Source organism: Plectrocnemia conspersa, unplaced genomic scaffold (genome assembly GCF_051122295.1).
Source record: "Plectrocnemia conspersa isolate PC_06_02 unplaced genomic scaffold, ASM5112229v1 ptg000008l, whole genome shotgun sequence".
NCBI classification, from domain to species: Eukaryota; Metazoa; Arthropoda; class Insecta; order Trichoptera; family Polycentropodidae; genus Plectrocnemia; species Plectrocnemia conspersa.
The window spans coordinates 13,817,449-13,844,050 of record NW_028277172.1 but is presented as its reverse complement, the minus strand read 5'-3'; the positions used below and the strand labels follow the sequence as shown (position 1 = coordinate 13,844,050).

Sequence of the window (26,602 nt, the reverse complement as noted above, 5' to 3'; positions counted from 1 at the left end):
AACAATGCAATTATTGAGCGTGAGAAAAAACAGGTCGCAAAATAAAGATAGCAGGTCCCAAATGTACATACCAGGTCCCAAATGTTTAGGATAAAAAAGTTTTTAGTCAAATCTACACATGTAAGAATCTAAATATTACGCTATTAAGTCTTAATCATCGGCAGGGCAGTTGTCTCTTTTGGCATACCAGATATAAAACAGGGGTTTAGCACATGACAATATACGAATAAAATATGCTTGAAAAACAACCCGCCGACAAGTTGCAATATTTTTCATGATTTAGTTATAAATCTCGAGAGAATTTGAATCGCTATTGTTTAAGCGAACGTAGGTGGTGACTAACAAACGCTACGGTTGCACCTATACCAGTGATTGATTGTAGCATTAAATACGGATGAGCCCTAAATCTCCCTTTGGAGGGGGCCATGTGTATAAAAGACTGAAATTTTGGTTCCTTCGCAGAATCCCTCCCCAAAAATATTTTTTTTTTGGTGGAGGGGCTCTGCGGGGGAACCAATTTTTTTCAGAATTTGCTGAGATTATTAAATTTTTTTGCAAAAGAAAAGAAAATTGTTTCGACAAAGTCACCATACTTTTAATTCAAAAGCTGAAATATAACCAAGTCAAATATTTTATAATAAGCAATACTTTTGAAATAATGTTCCGGATTTATGAATCTATAATCTTCTTTTAGTTTTATGTAAATTTCTTTGTTTTTATAGCTTTTTGTTTTGGTATTCAATACTTTCATCCCAAGTTTTGTATGGCAGGACTTGAATATGATACACTCCCATTGGGTAAAGCTAGAAGATGACTCAATATTGGATCATATTTTGCTAATATTATAACAATAAAAAAAAAAATCCAATGTACACTACTTCAAAAATTTCTCGGTGACTTTTAAAAGCTACTTCATTTGTTGCTAATTTTAATGTAATATTAATTAAACTTTCTAAGACTTTTCGTTAAAAAAATGCGTTATTATATACAATATATTTTTAAAGCTGAATCTATACCTTTATTCTGCATCCATTGCTCTTTTGCAAAAAGGTTGAATGTGAACATCACTTTTATCGTGAAGCTTTTTTTTTTGCTTAATGCCTGCCAGTCACGGTTCCTGAACGCCAATTTGTAACGGTAATATTATCCCTTCCAAAAAGCCAGCATGATTTGCAATACACAGAATCTAGCTTTGGTGATTAACAAAACCAAAACGTTTCTATGGTTACTCCAGATTTAATGTTTTTATTGTAGTATACGAATGAAATGGATCTTTCATGAGATTTTATTCGAAATTTGCCCTTTTTCGGTTACAATTGAAATTGTATTGTCAGAAATTGATTCTGAACTCGCTTGAGGTATGATAGCCGTTGTTTCGAGTAGCTCTTGGTTCTTCGTCGTTCCGAGTAGTGCGTGGTTGTCTTAATTACTGTGAGAAGTAGTTTCTTTCCCTGCTTTATCTCTATCCTCACTACTTTCTTCTATCAATGCAGGTTATTTGGTAAAAACGTAGTTATCTTTGATACCTTTTTCAATTGTTCTTGTATTTTTTTTGGCACCTCTAGACCCACACAGTCGTGGGGTCTTCGGGGGGTTAGTTACGCCATTGTACGCAGGGTCCAAAATAACTTTCACTTTGATACAATTAATGATAAAACCTGAATTAAAAGTTCAACACTACAACAAAAATTGAGCAAAGATATAGTACCGAATCGAACACAAGACGGCGAATGTGGGGTGACAACGAGACACATGTTAGCCGTTGGACATTATAAATTATATAAGAAAATTTGTTACGGAGTCGACATGGGTTATCATCTTGTCGTCGCTTCACCAGTTTTGTCAATATACAGCGTAGCTCCAGATTTGCCAACTAAATCGGACCCCCACAAAATAAATATTTCGAATAAATACCATGATCCCCAAATAATTAACCATATCATTCAGTATATTTGCCAACCACAACCAGCATTATCTAATATGCGATATATAAAGCTGCACGCTCTACAAAATTTTTCGACAGATCTGGGATGGTAATTACATGATAGTAAATCCCATTCATATGTGCAATAATTTTTATAGAATACTAAGAATATTAAGATTATCATTGTTTAGTTTAATTATTAATTAGTTTCATTAACTGTGCTGTGCGTGAAAAATATAGTAAATAGCTGAAAAATTCTTCCGGTTATTATGCATAAATCATAATAATAAACATGTTTATACATATATGTATATAAAACACACATTTTCCTTGTACCTTATACGTGAAATGATTAATGATATTAGTTGTTTATTGACAGAAATATATCACGTTTTAATTAGGCTTCATAAAGAAAAAATATTATATAATATATATTATTATCAAAGCTGAACTGGGAACGACACAGAATCATTGATATCTTGCGCTTTAAAAGACACCTTAAAGCAAATAATATATTTATTTAATCTAAAACATATCATATATAAAAAATGACGGAATGAATGCGTATGGACATTAAAAAATGTTTTATAAATATTTATAGCACAATGACGTGATTTACCGTTATAAAATATAAAAAAATACCATAAAACTAGTTCAGTACATTTGTCATAATATGTAATTGCTGTTTTATTTATATTTCAGATAAATGACGATCTTCCGTAACCATCTTCAATACGTAGATCAACCTAATTGTCATCGTTTAATTAATCAATTAATTGAGTGCATTTGTATAGCAATTAAACAAAAAATAACTGAAGCGATTGATTAATAAAGTCAACTTCGTTGCAAAATTGATGACCGTGACCCTTAAAAATAGCCCAAGAAAAACCACCCTCTAAAACATTTAAAACCATAATCTATGTGCACGAGATATATAGACTATAAAATGTAGTGAAGTATTCTAGATATTTTTTTTAATTACTGTAAAATTTATATTTTGCGACATGTCTGTCTTTTTAAACCGAATTCTTAATAAATAATTAACATCAGTATACTCGCTGATTATTATTTACTTATATCGTGCTGGAATAATATAATTACACAATAAACAAAATACGGTAAAAATAATTTCACAATATGCAAAATCTTGTTTTTAATTCCGGGAACATTCCTTTTAATCTAGAACAGTTGGTTCATTATTATTAATATATAATCATTCAGATAATGTTTCTTATAACCATAAACAAAACAGAATTCGGTAATTTCCCATTACCATAATTTTAATTGCATATATTTATCGCAATTTAACCTTTTCGATAGCCCATAGATTGATATTATTGCTATTTATGTTGTTATGACTACCGCTGCAAAACAACATGCGTTTGCCAAAATAGTTATCAGCGCATCTGTTTTAATTATTATTTTTTATTATTATATATTTCATTTTTTAATTAAAAAATATTACTGCTATTCGAATAATAATAAAGTAAATTTTAATAACTATTTATATTAATAGAGTAAATTTTAAATGGTATACAGTAGGCCCCCCAATAGCACGGTAAATTGAGGACGTGCTATTTAGTATTTTCTTGTCCTCCAACTACACGCACCCAAATAGCACGTTCCCAATTTACCGTGATATTGGGGGTCTACTGTATTTCTAAAATAAATAATTACCATGGCTTTCAGAAACAAATAAAACTCGAAGGTTAGAGTGGGCCCGAAAACACCGAGATTGGACATCTGAGGATTGGGCGAAAGTCATTTGGTCCAATGAATCCAACTTTAAGGTAATTTGAACTAAAATTGATTAAAATAATTAAATATTAAAAACTAAATTTATTTAAAAATTTCTAAAGCAATAATTCTTTAAAATAATTATACTTTTTTTTAGCATTTTTGGATCCCTGGTTAGTACACGTGTGTCGAGGAGTCGGAGAAGACTATCTAGCTGATTGTCAAATATGTGGCGGAAGCGTTGTGGTCTGGGGTTGCATGGTAACAGAAGGGGTAGGAAACCTGTATACTTGCGAGGGTAGTATGAATAATGACATTTATATTTCGATGTTGTAATCCACTTTAATGTATTTCTACTGAAAAATATTTCCAAGCACAGACCACGCTACAATTGGATTCCAGCAAGTAAACACTCCGTGCCATACTTTGCTAAAAATCAGGGGTTGGTTTGCGTCAGATGGTTTGTCTGTTATAGAATGTCCTACACAGGCACCAGATCTAAATACTATAGAGTATTTATGGGCTAAATTAAAAGGAAAGGTTGCCCAACACAATTGCATATCCAAAATTGCAAATGGAATGGTAAAAATGTCTATGTCCACATACAAGGTATTAGTTGACAGTATTCCAAAAAGGGTTACAGCTGTAATTATAGCCAAGGATGGGACTACTAAATATTAAAAATTAGCTTAAAATAAACAATTTAAACAACCTTAATCGGTTTTATTTTCATTTTCAAGATTTTTTATGGTATAACACATTTATTGGAGCGCCCTATTATTATGGCCAAGGCTGTAAAATATTTAGTTAAGAACAAAGTAAATTCTAATAATATATTATATTTCGAAACTAAATGAACACCATAATGCTTTGATTGTAATTCAGTTCTGAGAAATTAATGGCAATGTATATTTCCATGAAAGTTTTCCTTATTTTTGTTCGATGATAAAGACAACGTAGCAGAATACATAAATATATACTATGAGCAACTGCATACATATGAAACTAATAAGGATACAAAATCTTGCAAATCATATACTAATTATAGTTTAAATAAGTTGTTCTTAGAATGAACAAAGATTGGAGAGTAGTTCTGAAAAGTCAAATATAATACCAAAAAAGCGATAAAGTATATTAATCATAAATAAATGTGGCAGCAATACACAAATATATTGATATTATTAGGACTGCTTAAGACTCTAGCTAGCTAGGTAAAAATAATTTAAATATATATGTATATATATATATATATATATATATATATATATATATATATATATATATATATATATATATATATATATATATATATATATATATATATATAATTGAGCTGGGTCATTCATAGTGTCGTCTATTGATTATAGGCTGTGGTAATAGTTACAGATTTTGATTTAAAAGTTGTTGATTGTGTTTACCCCGTTGTAACGTATTGAGCTAACTTATTTCACCTTGCAACGGAAGACTTACAATAAAATACACATATATAATTAAAGCGACGATCTAGACCAGTGATTCCCAAAGTGGTCTATATCGACCCCCAGGGGTCTATGATAACCTGCAAGGGGTCTACGTCAGCCAAAAAAAAATTTGGGGGTCCATGAAATAAAAATGGGGGTCCACTGAAGTGGATCTCAACAACCACTGATAGTACCTATCTACTTACATTATAATCTTATAAAATAAAGACATATATATTATTTATAAAAGTACCTATGAAGTAAAATATTTATTATATATGTTTATAAAATTGTGTAAGTTGTAGGATGTAGGCATTCGCTTTGTGGTCGCAATACATTTTGAACTTGTAAAAACCTGCACATAATGATATACCACCGTGATTCTCAAAGTGGTCTATATCGACCCCTAGGGGTTGAAGACGACCTGCAAGGGGTCCATGTCAGTGAAAAATAAAATTGGGGATTCCACACCCACATTTACATCTGATGTAAATGTGGCTTTATTTTTGGCTTTCAATGAATGGAATAATCCACATACACAGATAGTAGAAATCTTTCAAAGTGAGTAGCAAGATACCAGCTGTCAAAAACACATTTCAAATTGATGAATTTGCAAAAAATCAATATCAAGCAAGCAGGGGGTCTACCAAAAACCGAAAAACATGGCAAGGGGTCTACGACACAAAAAAGTTTGGGAACCTCTGATCTAGACTAACACAATTATACAAAATAATGTGTTTATTCCTATTGATTCGTAGTGATTTGCATTATTGCTGAAATTACTAAGTAAAACAAAATAAGTCACACAGAATTAATTTGAGAGATAAATGCTTTTCTTGTGGTTCAATTTATGTCGTAATTTCATTTACATATATATACACGTAGAGCAGGGCCGGCCCTAGGTTATTTGGCGCCCCAGGCAAAAATTAAATTTACGCCCCCCCCCCCCCCTACTAATACTTAATTAGCTCGTTACATGAGCTCAATAATATAATTCAAATTAAAGTAAACTAATATTATATTTGACACCATATTATTTTTTTCGATTGTGGGTATTAAAGAATTTGTGGGGTTTTTTCATCGCAATTTTTTACGCGTAAAATAATCTAAAGAATGTAGTAGAGTGTACCAAAAAAACTAAGATCAGATTATATTCTTTAACAATATTGTTTGATAATTTTAATTGAATATTGCACCTTCATTTGGTATCACGGCGCCCTACAAGTCCTAGCGCCCCAGGCGACCGCCTGTACTGCCTGTCCCTCGGGCCGGCCCTGACGTAGAGGAAAATAATTTAACAAAAACATTGATTTTGGGTAAGTGCTAATGATACAATGCAATTTGGATTACAAGATTACAACCCAGGCGAAGATACTTACGAAAGCTAGTTTTTTTTATTATTATATATATAAAACGTGTTTAACTACTTTTTGTTCTACTCTGCATTACATTTTTTTCTTCTTGTTTGGATGCTGTTCTTGAACTGATTGATTGAGATCAATAAAACATCTTTTCATATAACGAATAATTATTTTATTGCAAAACAATTTCAAAGATTAACTCTTGTTGCCTTTAATGTACAATTACGTTCTAGAACGATTACTATATTTATGATTGTACATTTCTAATTCTCTAACTAAAGATGAAAAATAGTATTAATTGATCTCACCATTGTTTTGTTTCCTGTATTATAATTTATGACATTCAAGCTTATACGTTATACTTATTGTAATGAATGCTGCTTCGAATACGTAATTATAAAAATGTATAATTAAAACGATGCATAAATTTCAATAAATTTTATTTGAGAATTTAATTTATAACCCTGTACAGCTTTATCATTAAGTAAATTATAGGTATCGCAGGTAGCTTTGTACTGTGTGCGGAATAGGCAATTCTTTTAAAGCTTTGATGAACTTTTGTGTCGTAAAATTGTGTTTCCTTAGTGTAGAACGGACAGCTCTTCTACACATGTGTTTCAAAACTGCTGGACGAGGTTTGAGCGCAAATTTTAAGCTATCCGATAAAACCCCGTCAATACAGCAGTTTGTTAAGACTTGTTTGCTCAATCCTTCTAGCACTTTAGACGGAAACCAACAATTATTCATGAGCATCGAAAAAATCTATGGAAGAAGATATACTTTTATTGTTTATATATTATATTATATATATATATATAGCATTATTAAAATATAAAAAACGACTGACTTCTAAACGAACTTTTTTCCCTATCATATCGTGCTTCATAAGCAATAATATAATATCTTCCGGGTCTAATTTGTGAATAAACTGGATCAATACTGGTAATGAATGACCATGATTTGAAGATGATATCACAACAACATCGGGAATTTGTAAGCCGTCTACTAATGGAGTCGTTGAATAATCTATATCACAGTCGTGTTCCACTAAAATATTAATAACCTGAAATAAATAAAAACATTCATATTCATGTATAAATCAGATAGTGCACATTGAACATAAATATTAAAATTTGCAATAATTCAAATCTATGAACTATTTAAGTGTTTTACAAATATAAACCACAACTGGTTGTTTTCTGTAAAAGTCATGTCTTGTATTATTATTTTTTCTTATATTACTCATCTCATTGTAATTTAAGTTGTGATCATAGTTCTATAACCCATCGAAGAAATGAAGTAGTATTCTGTATATCTTACTTTTTCATTTTATCGGTAGTGGATAATTCTATGACATTTCTATATTTTCTTTGTCACTAAATAATGAGATTATATCCTGCAATTCATTATTATTGTTTTATTATCAATTTAAGTGCTGCATTGTCATTTTTGTTAACAAACGAAATTTAATTATCAGCAAATCTATCAATGCAATTCTTAACATTTGTTAATCATCTGTGTATGTATTATATTAAACCCTTTACTTATTTATTTTACACTGGTTTTGGTGTTAAATATTCTGTTGTATTTTTACTAAAAAAATATTTGAAAAGTATATTTTTTATGACAAAAAGATAATATCAAATAAAAAATGTCGCAAAAATTATTTAATCAACACCAAAAAGGAGTTTAGATAAAAAGTACTTACTGCAGTAATCTATACACAATATTGTCTGCTGTAACAAAATAACAAAAGTTAAATTTTTCCAAAAAAATATACTATTATTTTAATATTTAAACTAAAATTTCATTTTTCTACTGAAAATCCATATTACAATATAGTACTAAAATATTACAATATAGTAATAAAACTACTTAAAATTTTTTGCAATTCTAAGCTCTGAAAGTTTTGCTTAGTTATCCTCTAGGACCCTGCAAAACATTTTCACTTTCCCTTATTTTCCTTTCCATACATTCAAAATTTTGCATACAATGAGGAGAAAACATAAGCTATTATGGCTTTCACTATTCTTTCAAAATAATCACCTTCCGTTCATGTATATGAATATAACAAGAATGGGATTCTCTTGAACACAGAATTATTAGCGCTTAATCTTAATTGCGGGCATCAGTCAGACAAAATTGATGACGCAGCTAAAATCAATACGTGAGTTTGTTGTATTGTATATACAAAATTGTTAGCATCATCAGTAAAATATTGGAACAAGTACGAAAGAGTTATTTTTGAGTCATGAGTTTAATTGAATTCATTATTTTCTTAAAATAAATTATATATTTTTATATTTAAAATAGAAAAAAAAAATTCAAAAAAGAAATTTTATCTCGAATAAGATAGTAACTAAGTACAAAAAGGTATTACATTAAACTATAGGAATAATTAAAATAATGGTAAAAAAAGGCTAGAAACTTAGTTACAATCTTTAGTGATATATTTTGCAGAAAACAACCAGCTAATATTTATATAATAATAATATACCAGCTAATATCATTATCCGGCTTAATTCTGTTTGTGTGTAATGTGTTTTAACATTGGTCTTACCTGTTCATGACAAGCCTTATATTTGCATAAATGTAAATATACTAGTGGTGGACATTCGTCTTTACTTAAGGAATTCACAGAGACTCCTTTCGTCAGCATTAACAATATTAACTTTTCGCTCAGTTCATTGGACTTGTAATAAATATATTCGATCACGTTTAACAACGAAGCGAACGGAGGTCCGACTTTATAGTTGAGTCTGATTCCAAAAGTCTTCTCCGCTATTACATGAAAAGCTTCATTCTGATTGAAGAACTGAGGCGATAGATCAGACTCGAACAAAGCCAAGAGAGCGCTTGTTGAAAAATACAACGGATTACAAACGCTGTTGATTATATCTTTAGTGATCAAATTGACTTTTGTGATGAGCAGCAAATGTCTAAAGATACTTGTGTGTCCAACGATTAAAGCCATATAAGAAGCTAGACAATCGTCGCTATTTTTCAAATTAGGATCTGCTCCGTTCGCTAATAAGAATTTGACTAAATCTAACGAGCCGCTCTGCGAAGCTAAAATGAGCGATGTGTTCCCGTCTGTTGCGCAATCGTTGACGTCGACGATGAACGGAAACAGTTCTTTGACGCATTCTATGTTTCCTTTGAAGCAAGCGAGTAAGAATGGCGTTAATCCATATGAATTGCGTATTTCAGCATCGGCTCCGGCGTGCAATAGCATCGATACGATATCGGGATGATTTTTTCGAGCGGCTTCGTGCAGAGCAGTGTCGCCGTCAAAGTCTTGTAGATCTAATTTGGAGTCTTCGTTGATCAAAGCCTCGGCAATGTCGACTCTGCCGTTGCCACTCACGACGTGTAACGGCGATAGGTTTTCATTGCTGCAAAACTCGGCTATTTCTTCGACGTTTTCTAATAGGTACATGATGGTCTCAGTGGAAACGTTGCGCTTGCAAGCCAAAAATAAAGCTGTATGACCTTCGAACGACTCTGCCAGCGGTCTCGTCGCTTCGTGCGCCAATAGTTCTTTAAGACATTCGAATGAATCGTACGCTGCAGCTTCGTGGAGCGCAGTCCAGCCGCGATTGTCCACATAATTGGGGTTTCTTCCGTTTCGCAAAAGTTTGCGAACGACGTCTATCTTGTTTAGGCGACAAGCAACGTTTAACGCGTTTGTCGTGCTGGGATTTAAAGCGCTAAAATCCATTTTTGATTATAATTAAAGAGAAATCACTCAATGATTCGAAAGATTTCAATCACAACAAAGTTTGACGTTTGCAGCGACGCCATATTGTTTAAAAAATAACGCCGCATATATTGACCAGTGACTTGATACTTTCTGCAGAATTAAATCAATATTTTTCGGTGCTAGGTAACGTTGGTAATTTGCTTTTAGGAGAAAACAAAGACTTGACACACATAAAATTATAATAAATGTACTATAGAACTATATTTATAATGGGGATGATGAAAAATATTTTTATTAAACATACCCTATCCAAAAAGCGTTATATAATTTAGTAAAGGTGCTTATTTAGAGTTTTTTCGAATTGCCAACACTTTTTCCAGCGGCAGGCAATTTGACAGCTATGCATACTCTAGTTGATAATACGCATCCGCAGAGATGTCGTACAGTGCGCACCAAAGAAGTTGTTTCTGCTGGGGAGTATAGTATTGAGGAGGACTCGAATGAATTGATTCGTGTCCATCCACTTTATGGAAGAATTTGCGGATAGATCTTGGTTTACGAGCTTACACGATCCAGCCCGTGCTAGAATTGAAGCCGTTTTACCATCGTGTGCGTCGTACGTTCGGTGAATGGGCCGAAAATGAGAAAAGAAAACATCGCGCGCCACAAGCAATTTTTTGAAGGATTCGATGAGCGCATAATTTCGCGTAATGAACCTGTGAATTGGCTTTTAAGATCGAGTGACTTAACATCTTTAGATTATTTTCTGTAGTGAAACCGCTAGTCTACGCCGATAAACCAAAAACGATGGAAGACTTGGAAGCCAACATTCGCCGCGTTATTGCTGTTATACGGCCCCAGCTGCTCGAAAAAGTGGTCGAAAATTGGACTTCCAGATTGCGCTTTATTCGAGGAAGTCGCGGCGCCCATATGCAGGAAATAATATTTAAACACTAATGGTATAAAATTATCTTTCCAATAAAGCCAATACCATAGCTTTATGTATTTTATGTTTTTTATTTCATTTTAAAGTTCTATACCTCTAAAAAAACACACTTTTATGGGTACCAATATAAATTTGTTATGGCCAAAACTGGTCGGTATTCGAGTAGCACTGGCGTGACAATTCTCTCTCTACACTGGCAACCTTCCTGGCGTTCGGCCACATCTTCTCGCTTCCGCCCTTTTACAATGTAAACAGCTCATATGTTCAATAAAAATACTACTGCAGCGGCTCAATCTGTGTCTTAATTGCCACCCGTCACCATCAACCGTCCCTAAACTTTATATCTAACTATATTAATTATAATTTTTTGTACTACTTAAAAAAAATATTTGTAAATTTATAAATTATTTTGTAATATTATATTTTTTTTGAAAACGGTGAAGGTCGGACTGTAACAGTTAATGGTGGTGAGCGCTATAGGCGCATGAAAACCGATTATTTTTGCTACGAAATCGAAGATATTGATGCGGAAGACATGTTGTTCAAACAAGACACATCAGATACAACGTTGGATGTTTTGCACAGGTCCTATTATTTCACCTTTTGGGAACGTCAACTGGCCGTTAAGACTACGTAGATACTAAAAGTATCTACGCTGACAAAACCGAAACGTTGGAGTACCAAAAAATCAACATCCGCTTAGTTATAGCTGAGATACCATCTGTAAAAGTCATCGATAGGATTGGCTGCTGCAAAAGGTCCAGAGGCAGTCATTTAATTGATAATATTTTTCATAAATAATGAAATACATCAAATGTTCAATTAATAAATAAAGATCCGAAGATATTCCTAAATTTGTGTTTTTTTAAGTTCGGAAACTAAAGTTGGATTAACCTGTATATTTACAGACTATATATGCATATAAGGATAAAAAAATAATATTTGATAAATTAACATGGCATAAATAAAAAAGCAATAATAATATATTTATTAATTCGTTCGTGAGTAACTCTGTGCGATATACACATATCTGTATGTTTCTTATAATATTTAATTAAGATTATATATTATCTCTTTGTAAAAATGGTAATATGATAAAATATTTTGTTCTTAATTTTTTTTGTATATATATAATATTTAACAATATCTAACGATTGATTATTGACTATAAATATCATCACATAGAATACTTACCTTGATTTCTCTCAAGTAAAATTAATAACCAAAATAAACATTTATAAAAATGCTAATTAAATAAATCCATTTAAACAAATTAAAATAATATTTATTTATACAATTACATAATATCAATAGAATCAATATCTTTACTTTTACATTCTTATTGTACATTCGTGTATAATGAAAGAAACATGCTCATGCTGTCTTTAGAATGAAGAATAAAAACTAATTCATATAACACGTATTTTTGTAAGAAACATATGTACAAAAATGATTGCATCTTTATAAAACATAAAATAAAAGTAATATAACATTACAAAGTTTTATTTCATGCGCATTCCTATACAAATAATTATCATGTTTGCGATTGATAATTATTTTTCCTTATACAACAAATAAATTCGAATTAACCTTAGAAATAATGTAATATTCATATAAAAATTATATATTTGTGAAATTAAAATCTAAATTACTTACAAAAGTTTTTTGGTGCTATTCGATTAAATTTAAAAATATGAACGGGTGCACGTGAACGATTCCGAGTGTGCGGGAAATGTAAACAATCAGCAGGTACACTAAAAAGCTACAAACTAAGGTAAATGTAGGCACTGATTTCGAGAAAACGCAAAAGTTTACGATGTGACTTTATTTCTTTTGCTCTTACAATATCTGTAATGTAAGTAACATCCATAATTTGGTTTGAATTTCAATTGGCAACGTTTACATTTAAGAATCACAGAGGTCTTGCGTTTCGCTTTGAGCTTCTTCAGAATCATTTTGGATTTGGTTCGGTCGATCTTTCTGTTCCTGCTTTCGACCTTGATGACCGTTTGCTTCGGTAGTTCCGCGACCAAGTCCATGGGCTCTGCAGGAAGATCTATCTCTTTCTTTTTCACTATCTTTGATATTATTTGATCTATATGCGTCATTGAATTAGTTTTCGGTGCTGTTAATACGAGTTCTTCGGAGGTTGTGTTTTTTTCTAAGTTTTCTAGGTCCGTTGTATTTAATGTATTTTTGGTCTTCTCGTCTAGGATGATCTTCTTCGGCTGGCTTTGTTTTCTAGACCGCCTCACGTGTTTTCCGTTCTCGTCCAAGTTCCAAAGACTCTCGCTGGACTGCGACTCCTCGTCGAGTTGTTCGTCAAACTCGAACTTGTTACGGTCCGAGTTGGCAGCCAGCAAGGGCGAACGTTGAGCGCCTTTCGAATGCTGACGTCCGTGCTCGCTCAACGCCTTGGCGGTCTTGAACTGCGATGAGCATATATTGCACTGGAATTTAGACTTCTTGTTCTCCTTGTTACCCGATTTCTTCTTCTTTGGTATTGCATTTTTCGTAGCCGGCCGCTTGGCGATTTGAGCGGGAGATGTGACAATGTCTGCTTTGTCCGCAGGTACCTTGATGAAATCACTATTGCCGACCTTTTCGGCTGCGGTGCCAACATCCCCCGCTTCAGGAAAATCCTGAACGCTCCGCTCGTCGGTCGGATATGCTTTTCCTTCGTAGTCGTCTTGATCGGAGCCGTCCGAGGCCTCCATGTAGTTGAAGAGGCGAGCGGCTCCCTGTTGCTTAGGCGGGCGCCAGGTCCTCACAGTGGCCACACCGCTGCCACTGGCACCGCTTCCATCGCCCGGCCTGCCAACGGAAAAGAGCTTCATCAAAAAATTAATTTTACTCTATCTTCGGCAACGAGGTGCCCACAAAAGACCCTAGCTAAATCAGTGGTTAGTTTGTTAATAAAAGAGTTAGTGTCCTGATCTTATAGATTAAATTAGTACTCTACGGAAGATAGGTTTGTTATAATTGTTAAAATTACCACCACCATGAAAGTCCCTTACTAAGATATCATGCTCTATAAAAAAGGATTGATCTTTTTTACCCAAACGACGGCATCACCGGAGCAGCAGGTCCTCCACTGTATCCAGCACGCAACATGGTATTCGGAACCTTGATGTTTCTGTTTTCGACATGACTGAAAATAAAATAATAACTTTCAGAATTGATACAGCGAAAGTATGTATGTATATATTTAATAATTATTTAAGACATGTTTAAAAATTATTTGTTAAGAAAAACATTATGGCATAAACTCACTGTTGCTCTTGTAGATGAATGGTGAGCTGTGTTTGGTCCTCGGCCAGAAAGGAACACTTCCCGCATGCTTTCTTGTTATGAACTTTGGTAACGTGAGTGGCGAGTCTCTCCGATCGCGCCGCTTTATAATCGCACAGAGCGCAAACGAAGGGTTTTAGATGAGTGTTTAGATGCCGTTTCAAACACCAGTTGTCCACTCCCGACCAAGGACAATAGCAACAAGTGTATCGCTTTTCGCCCTTCTTCTTTGGGTGCTTAGACATGAGATTCGGCTCGTGCTCGGATTTGATCTGATGCATGTTGTGATCTTGTTTGATGTGTTGCTGCTGCTGTTGCTGTTGTTGCCTCACACCATAAGTTTGATCGCTGGTCACTTGCACTTGGTTCATGCCATCGTTATTTTGCTTCGGATAATAGTTTGTAGGCACAGTTTTGGGTATTTGCCTTCTTATTCTGTTTAAATCGTACGGGTGGTCTCGATGCATTCTTAAAAAGTGCTTCTTCACATGATCGGCTCTGTTGAACTGCTTCTGGCACACGTAGCATTCAAACGGTTTTTCGTCTCTATGTATGTTTTCGTGGCGGGTGAATAGATCTCGACGATCGGTGGCATAGGGACAGGCTGAACAACCATAGCGTTTGTTTGCCGCCGTACCGGGGGCAGCAGGAGGTGAGGTGGTTTGCGTTCTGGCACCTACGTTCTGTCCTTGTTGATTCGGTTGGGGCGACATACTATCTACTTTTGATTTCAACCTTTGCAGGTATTTGGTGACTTCGTCTAGTATGTGGTTGTTTTTGACTAAAGTGTCCGTCCCTCGGTCGTCGGGCATGTTGTGCTCTCGGACGAGATGCAGCCTCACGCATCTCGCCCACGCGCTTCCGTAAGCACACTGGGGGCATTGGAACACCCGGGCGTTGGAATGAGTACCTAGCCAATGTTCGGCTATTCTGGAAAGGAAGCCGACGCACTCGCAGTCGACGCACTTGAAGAGTTTCTGCGCCGGATTATATGTGGCTATTCTGGAATTGGTCCATTGGAGGGACTCCTCGCTCGGTGACCATTTGTCTTCAGCAGCAGGGTTGGTCTTGGGTTGAAAATTGGCGTGTAGAATTCCTGGTGGAGGAAAGCCGTTCTGCATTAGCGCGGCCAAGCCAAATGCCGTGATGTGATCTTCTGGTTTTAACATGGAGCCTTCGTCCTGATCGACTCTATCGGGGAACTCTAGGGCGCCTTCTTCGCCGTATAGCTTTTTCGTTATCTCCTTAAACATATCCTCACAATCTAGGGCCAGAGGCCCTGGTAGTGCCACCTCCATGTCAGCTGCGTCGAATCTCCATCTGGTTGAAATCTGTAAGTACAAAAAACATGAAAATTAGGAAACAAAAGGTACATTGAATTGAATAATACAGTTTGTAGTGAGTATGCAACGGACTTAACTATATGTTGGAAGACATGTTTCAGAGGTGTTTATAAATATACATATTTATAAGCCCCTCTAAAACATTTAACACTAAAATTATAAAACAATAAGGCAGTTAGATAGATTATCTAGAATTGTGATACTGGAGACGAACACTACCAGTAGTGTAGAATAATAGGTTCACAATGGTAATTTTCGAATCGTAAATTTATTATTGTTATTAATGTTATTAATGATGGGATGATTAATCGGTATCGGAAATATCGGATGTTTTTTGGGTATCGAAATCAGAGAATTTTTTAGCTAATTTCCGACTCCGAAAACGATTCCTTGGATTTATTGGTTTATATGTTTAAAGAATATGATAGCTATCCTTACCGACATCACTACAGACTTCTGACTTCAGTGAATTCAAAGTGAATTTTGGTCAAATTTTTTTTTGACGTGGATTTTTGACTTCTGAGAAGGGATAATTGTTTTTTGCGCTTTCCTATTGGTCAAAATTCGGTTTAGATATGCTTCATTTGATTCTCAATTATTTTAAGTCGTAATATTGTTATAAAAAGTCTTAATATTAACGCTAAATAACCGAGCGTTTCCACTTCAACGGAGAGGAACGGTTTTATTGCTTTTGATGTAGATTTTTAACTTCTGAGAAGTTGTTTTTGCGCCCTCCCATTGAGCAAAATTGAATATACTTTGACCAATAATTTTATATCAGAAGTCCGTAGCAATTTCGGTAAAGATAGCTATCATATTTATTTAGAGGGCGGGGGGCATTCCCTTGGCATTGAATTTGGTAGGAAAAATGCATGTCATTTAATGAAATACTATAAATCTAAATTAAAGCAAAATATTAAAAAAACTACCACAGAATAGCCAAATTTTGTCCCCCCCCCCCCCGAAAAAAGCTTAAATAACGTCCCTGGAAAACTTTGGCTTAAACTTTTACACCAGTATTTAATAATCACGATGTCCTACTATATTTTTTACATGCTTTTGTGTGAATTATTCTACTAAATGTTTTATTAATAAATGTACTTTGTTGACCACATAACACATATTTTTTGTTAATTTTGGATATTTTTTTTATGTATTTTTTATAATTAAAACTTTTATGTTCATTATTATTTTAAATCCATTATTTTTAGTAATAGTAGTAAAACTAATAAATTTTATATTCATTGGTTTAGTTTAAGGAAGTATCAGGAGCTAATTTTAGAATCTGGAATTATTATGCTTTGAATTTTTATTACATTTTTAAAAGGTACACGAAATAAAATATTAGTTGTCTGATCTAAATTTAGTGCTAAACAAATATAATCTAAATTATTATTAAAAATTCTGTACTCTTTTCAGAAATCTCAATCAGTAGTCGGATTTCAACGAATAAGCTCGTAATATACTTTAAACTACCACATTGTTTTACCGATAATGACAAAGTATAAACGTATTTTAAAAAAGTTGTAGTACATATTTGAGAATAGTAGTAATTCTTTAGAAGATAGTTCAGAGTTGATCTAATTCACTCATATATACACTTTCAAAATGTTAAAGATGAAAGGTTTTTTAAGAAAGTATTTTTTAACTATACGCATACGTTTAACTGAAACCCTTTTTTTATAAATAAAGAATAACTATCAGGCGCGTAAGGTGAGATAGTACATTCTCTTTCGTTCGCTTGTGTGTTACGTGACAAGAGTGAGTGAGAAGAAGTGGGCGTGCGGAACGCATGTAACGCACGCCCTTATCTCTCACTTACTCTCGTCACTTAACACGCGAGCGAGCGAAAGGGAATGAATCTCACCGTACGCGCCTGATAACAAATAAATTCATAAATTTAATAAAATTATTAAAAATATAAAATAGAATGAGAATGATCGTATTGAGTGCGTATAATATTATTATATACATACATGTCTTGACTTGCAAGGTACTATTTTTATGAATATTGGCGCTCCACTGACTGTGATTTCTATATCTAGTACTAAATTTATAAAATATAGATTGACATATAATAATATAAATATGTAATAATTACCGGTCTTTATGAGAAAAACATACGACATACTAATACGTTTTCAAAATAGATTTATAGTATTGATAATTGCTCTGCGATGTTTAATCGTTTTTAATTCTGAGGTCACTCAATATAAATCTTATTTTGAACGGATTAAATTATGGCAATATAATGTGGACATCAGGATAATGACAATAATTATCACTCTTTACTGAATATATTTTACATTAATTCCTTAAATACATAACCTTGCGCATTACAATTGTTTTTATTCCCCTGTTCAACAAATGGTAAAAATAGAGTATAAAGCGGATGGCGAACCCTTATGGCACCACCGCCCACGTGGACATATTGATTCAAACCACCCTCACCCTTCGACTCCCCCCTCCGAGCATCTTGCGCTCAAACCCTATTCGAGTCTTTGTTTCGGATGTTAAACTCAACGCGACAATAACAACCCCAACTAGCATAAAGCATAAGATATAAATATATTTAGAAGAGTTTAGCGTGCGTACATTTTTTATTTAGTTCATAGAAGGTCAGGAAACAGGTATTCTCGGCTCCAAGACGCCGCCACCGCCGTAATATACGATGCGATTTTATGTCCGTCTGTATTCTCCCCCTAGAGTATTAATTGTATACCCCAACCGAACCCAAACAGAAAAGACTGCGCTGGCGGGGAGGGTCCCACTAAAAAGGGGTCGCCTTTGCCTACCCACGCCAGGACACCCCTAAACTGAATTCTTGGGACGTTAACAAGTGGCGGAGATGCGAAGCGAACACCACATGTGCATTATAGAAAAAAATATAGGTACATATGTAGTAGTACTGCGTATACAAATGTAAGCGAGAAGAATAAAATCGGATGTTACTGTCCAAGAAAGGTAATATGTACTTTCATATGGTTTAAAAATGTAACTATCCACTTTTCAATCTACATAATATGCACTTTCAAGACATTATTTTATTAATATTTTGTAGTATTTTATGTAAATGATCGGATTGTAAGATTTGTAAATGGAGTTGGTTGAGTTTTAAAATAGTTTTGGTTTCGAAAAAAACTTGAGCTATTAAATAGAAATATAGAAACAGTTTTATGAAATGCTGAAGATTGTGATGAATTAACATTATTTAAGAATGAATGTGCTTTTAACTAGACAACTAGAGTGACCATTCGTCATCTATTTCCGGGACCAGTTCCCGAAACGAGACATTTCCCCTGTTTATTTCATCTTTGATTTTGTATTTCTCCCATAAATATGTTAAAATAATAAATATGTATCTAGAAATACCACATTTTCAGGAATTTCAGGAGGAAAGTAAATTCAGTGAAAAAAATTCGGGGAGAAATAAATATTCGTATTGATAATAAATTAAATAAACTGCTGTTAAAAAATATTTTGAAGAAATAAAGCTTAACATTTAAAATGTTTTTAAATAAAATATTTAAGAATTTCTCGTTGCGCGGCCAAGTTGGGCTCGAGCTTTTTATTGAACAAAATTGTAATAGTAGTAAAAATTACTATTTTGGTATAAGAGCCAATAATGGAAAATTTTCGAGTTGTAATGTGTGTAGGGAGGGACGTCATTTAGGGCAGGGGCCATAAAAATGCAAATCATTTAAATAAATACTATGAAACTTAATAAAATTGAAATATTAAAAAAAAATGAAATAAGGTCCCTGATTTTAAATCAGAAATTCACGGGTTATTCTTCAAAGAAAATCTAAAAAAAAAACAGTCTCGAATCATTCCCGAAAATATTTTTTTAAATATGTCATTGAAGTGAAATCATATCGGAATATATTTTCAACGGTAGATATATATATATTTTTACCAGTAGAGATATACTTCATTCGATTCTCACCTATTTTAAGTCGTAATATATGTAAGCATCTAGGATGCTCAGCTTCGTTTTGCGGAGCGCGTGTCACTTTAACAATATATTGTCGATTCGCGTTCTGTACGATACGATACTAGTACGTAGCGTCCTCGATTATAGCTCCATTGGTTGGAATTCCAGTATTCCTTGTTGTTGGAGATAATTAAAATAATATTTCTCAAATATTTCTATAAGAGTAATATCCGTATTTGTATCTTAGTGCCTAGGAGCGTTGGGATACAATAAATTGCATTCTCGGCGTAGCTAGTTTTTAAAAATTTTTGGTGGAATAATTGTACAGAAAGAGAAGATGTTGATTGGATCTATGAGCAAAATCAGCATTCTCCATGACCAAAGCACGGGATAATGCTGTTGCGTCATACCCCTCAAATGCACGTGTTCTTGAATTGTCCATTGAATTGCCGATCCTGTTACGTCACCGCCTTATTTTTTTAATACTTGTTGTATCTTCTCCGCGTCGACTTTTGTGTACGTTGCGAATAATAACACTGAGACGGGTGACAGGTGGCTCACCCACCGGGAGGGAGACTTGAACGCATCACCTGCCGCCCACCTGGTCTCCTCCACCTCCAAGAAGTGAGACTGACCGCCGGTAATTACTACAGTTGGTAAGCCCCACCTTGCGCTCGAATTACGTTTTGGTGCAAACACCCGGTGTTTTATTTGTACTTGTATAACATGAGTATTGGAATCTGCAGAAATGTATATAAATTATATGCTAATTCAATTTGATTTTGAAAGCTTAAGTATATTGAGACCATTTGCATAATCTCTGATATTATCGATATTTAGATACACATGTTTATGGCTTTTAGAACCTTGGGCTTAAAATGGAGATTACGAGGGAGTTTTAAGAAGTTCGTCGAGATGAGATATATTGTATATATGGCGTAGGAGTTTAACGCCTTGCAAAAATTTGAACACAATTTATAAGACATGTTTGGCTGTGTTTATGATATTTTGTTTTGAATGGCAACAACCACCCAGCTTATTTTTAAATATGCGTAGTGTGTACAAATATTCCTTCTCTGCATATGCCACAATAGTAAAATGGACTGCTAAATATAGAAGAAGCAGAACATCCATCGAATATGGTCCTCGTACAAAACACGTTGATCAAATGTGTACATTCCATTTTAACTGAAAATTTAGGCATGTAAGAAGTTTCGTCGAGATGCGTATAAAACATATTTTTGGTATAAATTTCTGACCCCTGATTTGGCATTAACAGACGGGGACCATAAAGCAATTTAAATAATGAGAATTTCAGGCAGGCAAAGTCATGGCTTTAGTTTATTTAGATGCTTCAATAATTTGATGAAAAATGACCTAGAATACAGCGCAAAAATCCTGTTCCACCACGACATTCGTCAATACAAATAATCGCAAAAATCTAATCTCTTGGCCTCCAATTATTTTATATGCCGTATATTCATCAGACCTGAATACCCCTAAGTTTATTTTTTTTGTACTACTGAAAATATTCATAGCAGGGGAGAGATTTAAGGCAAGTGAGGATTTCATAGTCGGGGTTGACGTATGCATATTCATTCTAGAGTTCGACAAATTGCAATCCCCATCTTGGATTAGATGTAATGAACTAAGTATAAATTAATTATTAAATCATTTAAAAATTAGAACTTCGCGTGTTACTAAATATCTAACTCTTCGTCATATGTTCGCTATATCTGTTATAGATTAAAATAAGAAATAATTTTATTTCTAAATATTAGTACAGTCTTCGTGTATGTTTCGTTTTTTTCTCGACGTTATAATATACACTAGGAGTGTTTCTGACGCACGTCACACTATTCCCGGTGCATTTTTTTCACTTCGGAGCCGGTCGGATATTTTTTGGGTGTTTCGAAAGCAGGTAGGGATGGTGGGCTGGCGAGGGTCGCTGTGGGGTCTCTGCCGCCCACCTGCCGCCATTCCCCTCAACCCCCTCGGCGTTTTGGGTCCACAACCGACCCACGCCGGCAGATGCCTTTTCTCTACGATGCACTTCCATAAACATCCTGCACGTTTTTGGTAGGATTTTAGAAAAACGCAGGGGGTGTCACACAGACTTCTTTTTTTAAGAGCAGTTACAGGAATATGTGTTTCAATTACTAAATTGCAATCATAGAGTATATAGGTCAATGTTATTTTCTTAATAACGATAAACAAACAAAGCATTTATACCATTTCCTTCAGTTCTTGTGTTTCGCCTGACTTAAATGTGACTACAAGAATGGATGTGTTTTTCTTTAGTTATATAAATAATAGTATGGATAAATACAAATACAAAGATACAATGATACAAAGTTACAGGATAAAGATCAAGAGAAGAATGATTGCTTATATTTAGAGCAACAGTAAAAGTCGAGCTGGTGACGAATAAATACAATGCATTCCTCAAATATGAAATTTTTAGGTTGTTTTCTTAATAATCAAATGGGTAATTTAACCCTTAATATTTTAATAATAATTTCTCATTTTTCTAACGTTACACAATGTCCATTCTAAAATATAAAAAATACACATTCTATATTAAGCTTACTGTTTTATAATATTACTATACCCCTGAGTAAAAAATATGATTAAGGGAAGTGGAGTTTTGAAGCAGTCACTCCGATGAAGAGATAACGGATTTCGAAACGCCAAAAATACCTGCCGCGCAGATAAAGAGCCTTATCTGTGTATACGGTGCTCACGATCGTTCAATAAAATGCTACGCGATAACAAAGGGAGGCATTTGAAAAATGTAGATATCTTATTGGTATCGACCTCACACATTGTTTTTTGTAAGTATAGTGTAATAAAGCAAATATATTAATAATTAAAAAAACCACTACACATAAAGAAATTCGTCGCTTGTTTATAAAGCGTCACGGAACTCACACAGGCACACAATGGTTCTTAGAAATGCAAGTACCTGAAAAACCCCAAATTGAAACAAATTCCTCAACGTAAGTAAAATCCTTGACAATACTAAATATAAATGATAAAGCACACTAAAATACAAGTACAGAAAATAAAAATCTTGAACTTTTGTGCAAAAATATATAGTATATTGGCATACAAAGGACTACTTACAATATGTAGTTCAATATAATTAGAAGATAAAGTGGCAACTAGACTATATGTTGAGGTCTAGAACAATATATTATATTTATATCTAAATTGAAAACTTAGTGCGGAACTCAGGTCTAAAAACAGTTGTACAGGTTGATCCAATTTGTGTTTCCTATGCTGGCAGCACTGTAAATCAGACAGCTGTCAATAATCACGCGTGTTCGAAGTGTCAAATGTTAGTTTGCAACAACACATTTACGAAATGGATCGCTTAACCACCACTCACCGCGTTAAAATTGTTCAATTGTTCTACAAAATTAACTGGAAGATGGTCCTACTGAGCGAACAATTCACAATGAAGTAAAACAATTTGACGAGACTGGAAGCGTTGGAAATATGGTAAGGCCAGTGCAACATCATTCAGCCGAGAATATTGCTGCTGTAAAGTAAAGTGTGGCCGAAGACCTGGAATTGTCGATTTGTCATTTTGAAATTTTGTTTTAACAAACTAAACCCTAAGTAACATGCAAAGTTTTTGACATTTTCGTGTGTTTTTCAAGTAAGCATAGAAAATGTTGTTATAAGAAAATAAATATATAATTAATAGATATTTTTATTTGATAAAAAAATAAAAATATAAGGCGGATAAAAGTGTTTGTATTCATGAATCTGTGGAAGAATTTGGTGAGAAATGAATTTATTTTTACTAAATCATATTTTGCAAAAAATACGTATTTTTAAGAAATTTATAATGAAGTGTGGTATTTTAAATTTTATAAAATATTCTAGTTAATAATAAATTAGTCTAGATCTACATATAAATAAAGTAACATATTGTATAAAATACAACAATATTATTATCATTTGTTATAATTGCTTAAGTCTGTTTTTATTAAATACAATATTATTATTAAAAATAAATTATAACATCCATGGGTTATACATATACATTATTTGTTGATTTTTCAACGCGAACGATACTAGTAAACACATAAATAATCAAGTCTACCTATTTGTTGATGGCATTAAAAATACTGAATTATTATTCCAGCAGAATTGATTAGGTTACCAACTATGGAAAATGCTCCGAGTGAAAAGAGGTAGTGAGTAAATAATATATATGTATATTTTAAGGATAATATGTATCAAAACTATACTTTGCTTTGGAATGTTTTATTTTGCCATATATTATACGACAAAAATATACTAACATCAAGATCAAAATTAAGAATTTTATTATAATAAATGTCATTTTATCCACCAAATGAATTGCGGTGAAAGATCACATGAATTAGTCTATTACATACCAAATTATATATTTAGATCACAAATATATTTCCCCTTTTAAACATTTATTGTTATAATATAATATTAGATAGATTGCAATATATTGTAAATCACCAGGAGATATCAAACCACCCACGATAACTGTCATAGATTTACATATTGAAAAAATTGTCGCTGTAAATATCTCGGCTAAGTTCATTAGCCTATTTACTTCGCCATTTTGTTTTAAGATATTAGGTATAAAAATAATTCGTAACTCTTAAAATAAAATTCATAGAGAAAAATATAAGGAGTTGAATTATATTCTATAAATAAACGATTTTACATTAAAATAAAAATTAATTTTTGCACGCAGAAATCAACCTTAATCTTGGGGCAAGTACCTGAAGGATTAACCTTGAATTTACTAAATTTATAACGCGCGGTTATTATTATTAAAAAAATATTGAAAAATCGCATTCGTTCGATTTTTTGAATAATTAAATAAAAAAGGCCGTTCGATAAACGCAATCAAAATAATCAAATGTCAGTCAACTCAAGCGATAATCGACCTTGCGCCATGTGTGCCCAAAGCTTATTATCGCTTATCAAATTGTATACGAAAACAAAAAACGGTACCTGTCAAATTTGAATCAAAAATGCAAATTAAAAAAACAAAAGAAGACCGCGCGATTTCACTATCCCACTATGCGTGAGCGGTTAGCGGTGGGGGCGGTCGGGTCAGGGGTGAGAGCGAGTGAGAGAGAAACAGAGCGGCGCGCGCAGTGGGCGCGCTGGGCGGTGGGGGCTGGTGTGCGAGGGGGGCTGCTTACCTCGGCTGAGGGGCTCGCGGCTCGGGCGCTGGTCCGGTGTCCGGCCCTGGAGTCAGACGTGCCACCCACTCGGCGGGTCGCGCCGCACTAGCGTGAGAGCGGCCCCCCGCCCCACCACCCCACGCGCCCCCACCCCACCGAGCGGCAGGCGCAACCTTGCACGCGCGTCGCTACCCCCGGCACCTGTTTCGGGGATGGGTTTGTACGCGCGTGCGGCGTGCGATGCACAGTGGGAAATAACTTTTTTTGCTTTATTCTTTTATTTTGGTTAATAAACATATAAAACTTATAAACAAAATCGGTTGAACTTATCTTTTTTATCACGTTGGTAATCTATCTCTGAATATGGGATGCGTGCATACCGTCACAAAATCCGTTAAAAATGTAATAAAGCGTAATGAGTAAGTGAAAAAGTAGAAGGCTTTTGTCGAAAATGCTATACTTAAAGTTAAACTATAGACGAACGATTTAACCCTTTGGATACTACGGTGTTTTTAAATATATTTTTTTACATATTTATCAACTTTTCCTATACATTATTATGATTAAATTCATTCAAAAACTGTTTCATGCCATTTTGATACTAACGGGGTAATAAGTTGACATATTACTTCACATTTTCGAGCATCATGACGTCAGCAGCGATCTATGTTAGTATTTTATATAATGACGAATAACGATATATCATTGTTTAGCATTTAAAGAATGGTACACATGTTTCCAAGTTGTTAGGGGAAATGTGCGGCCTGACAAATCCACTATAGTTGTGCTTAACAACTGCGGAATTATTATTAGGGAGATGGCTAATGAAGTTACTATTTTGTACAGTTAATTCGAAGCCAAATTTGTTTCAAAAGCTTTAAATTTTCAACAAATACTGTTGGTATATCATTATATCTCAATGCAATTTATACGGCGAGCCAAGACCAAAAAAGCACGTCAAGTTCGATCGAATGTCAAGGTTCGCATTATTGTTTCCTTCTTATTGGTCTTGACCCTTTTCTTCTTTTTGTTGGTCAGATTTTGTCTGGGGGATGACCCGAGCTATCCATGTTGTAATGAAAGACAGAATTCTAAACATGTTTTGTAAGAGTGTCTGCTTTTGAGCGGTAAACGCGAAGATGCCTTTTGCGTTGGAGCTTATGGCATCCAGGAAAATCTTAAGACGTTTAAGCGCTTTTGTGTTGTCAATAGAAAGTAGGACGATTTTATTTGTTGATTAATTGATTTTATCTTACGGGGAAAATATAAAAAATATATACTTTGCGTTGGTGTATCCGACTGCAGCTGTCACTTGCGATAGCCTAGGTAGGGGGTCGGACCTAGCATCAGTCCGCGTAGTGTGCTGGAGGGAAGCTTAACTAGGGCAGGGTATTATTAACCTAGCAACTTAAAAATTATCTTAAAAAAACGAGCAAAATTTTTAGATTTTGCCCGCCTTAACTCACCATCTTGATTTTTTGCGAGCATATAAAATATTCATCCGGTGTGAAGCAAATATTATTACAAATAATGCAGGGTAAAACACTAACATATGTGAATTATATCTATTGGGGAGCACTTTGAAAGTGTTAATATTGATAAATAAATAAATATACCTCGTATTATACATGCATGATTTTATATTCATACGTGAAAACAGTAAAAGTTAGAAAAATTTGCGTAAATCTATCGAAATTATAGTTATAATAATCACTTA

The 26,602-nt window shown here is 33.9% G+C and overlaps 2 protein-coding genes and 1 long non-coding RNA gene across 5 annotated transcripts; 1 reads left to right on the top strand and 2 right to left on the bottom strand.

Annotated features, from left to right (window-relative positions):
* The first annotated feature begins 2,425 nt into the window (after window positions 1-2,425).
* On the top strand, window positions 2,426-4,424 carry LOC148233060 (uncharacterized). Of its 2 annotated transcripts, XR_015810460.1 has the most exons (4): window positions 2,426-3,410; window positions 3,614-3,714; window positions 3,819-3,959; window positions 4,041-4,424. It is a non-coding gene; the product is annotated as an uncharacterized LOC148233060 (long non-coding RNA). The 2 variants fall into 2 exon arrangements; XR_015810459.1 differs by having other exon boundaries at window positions 3,819-4,424.
* A 2,481-nt stretch (window positions 4,425-6,905) lies between these two features.
* Window positions 6,906-10,350, bottom strand: LOC148233059 (uncharacterized). Its single transcript, XM_088190548.1, has 3 exons — window positions 9,043-10,350; window positions 7,330-7,545; window positions 6,906-7,244 (listed from the first exon to the last, which is right to left on the bottom strand). The coding sequence occupies exons 1-3, from the start codon at window positions 10,201-10,203 to the stop codon at window positions 6,972-6,974; spliced, it is 1,650 nt and encodes a 549-aa protein (XP_088046674.1). The 5' UTR covers window positions 10,204-10,350; the 3' UTR covers window positions 6,906-6,971.
* Window positions 10,351-12,941: 2,591 nt separating this feature from the next.
* Window positions 12,942-25,042, bottom strand: chn (zinc finger transcriptional factor charlatan). 2 transcript variants are annotated; one of them, XM_088190383.1, is made up of 4 exons: window positions 24,904-25,042; window positions 14,405-15,753; window positions 14,190-14,282; window positions 12,942-13,945 (listed from the first exon to the last, which is right to left on the bottom strand). In XM_088190383.1, the coding sequence occupies exons 2-4, from the start codon at window positions 15,718-15,720 to the stop codon at window positions 12,943-12,945; spliced, it is 2,412 nt and encodes an 803-aa protein (XP_088046509.1). In that variant the 5' UTR covers window positions 15,721-15,753; window positions 24,904-25,042; the 3' UTR covers window position 12,942. The 2 variants fall into 2 exon arrangements, with proteins under 2 accessions (XP_088046509.1, XP_088046510.1); XM_088190384.1 differs by having other exon boundaries at window positions 12,942-13,962; window positions 24,904-25,013.
* Between the last annotated feature and the right edge of the window lie 1,560 nt (window positions 25,043-26,602).

Coding starts and splice junctions, on each gene's coding strand:
- LOC148233059 (XM_088190548.1), bottom strand. CDS start 10,203: ATGGATTTTAGCGCTTTAAATCCCAGCACGACAAACGCGTTAAACGTT. Junction 7,546..9,042: donor ATAAGGCTTGTCATGAACAG/GTAAGACCAATG, acceptor TATTTATTTCAG/GTTATTAATATTTTAGTGGA. Junction 7,245..7,329: donor GGAAAAAAGTTCGTTTAGAA/GTCAGTCGTTTT, acceptor CTTCTTCCATAG/ATTTTTTCGATGCTCATGAA.
- chn (XM_088190383.1), bottom strand. CDS start 15,720: ATGGAGGTGGCACTACCAGGGCCTCTGGCCCTAGATTGTGAGGATATG. Junction 14,283..14,404: donor ATTCATCTACAAGAGCAACA/GTGAGTTTATGC, acceptor TTTTATTTTCAG/TCATGTCGAAAACAGAAACA. Junction 13,946..14,189: donor CCGGTGATGCCGTCGTTTGG/GTAAAAAAGATC, acceptor TTCCGTTGGCAG/GCCGGGCGATGGAAGCGGTG.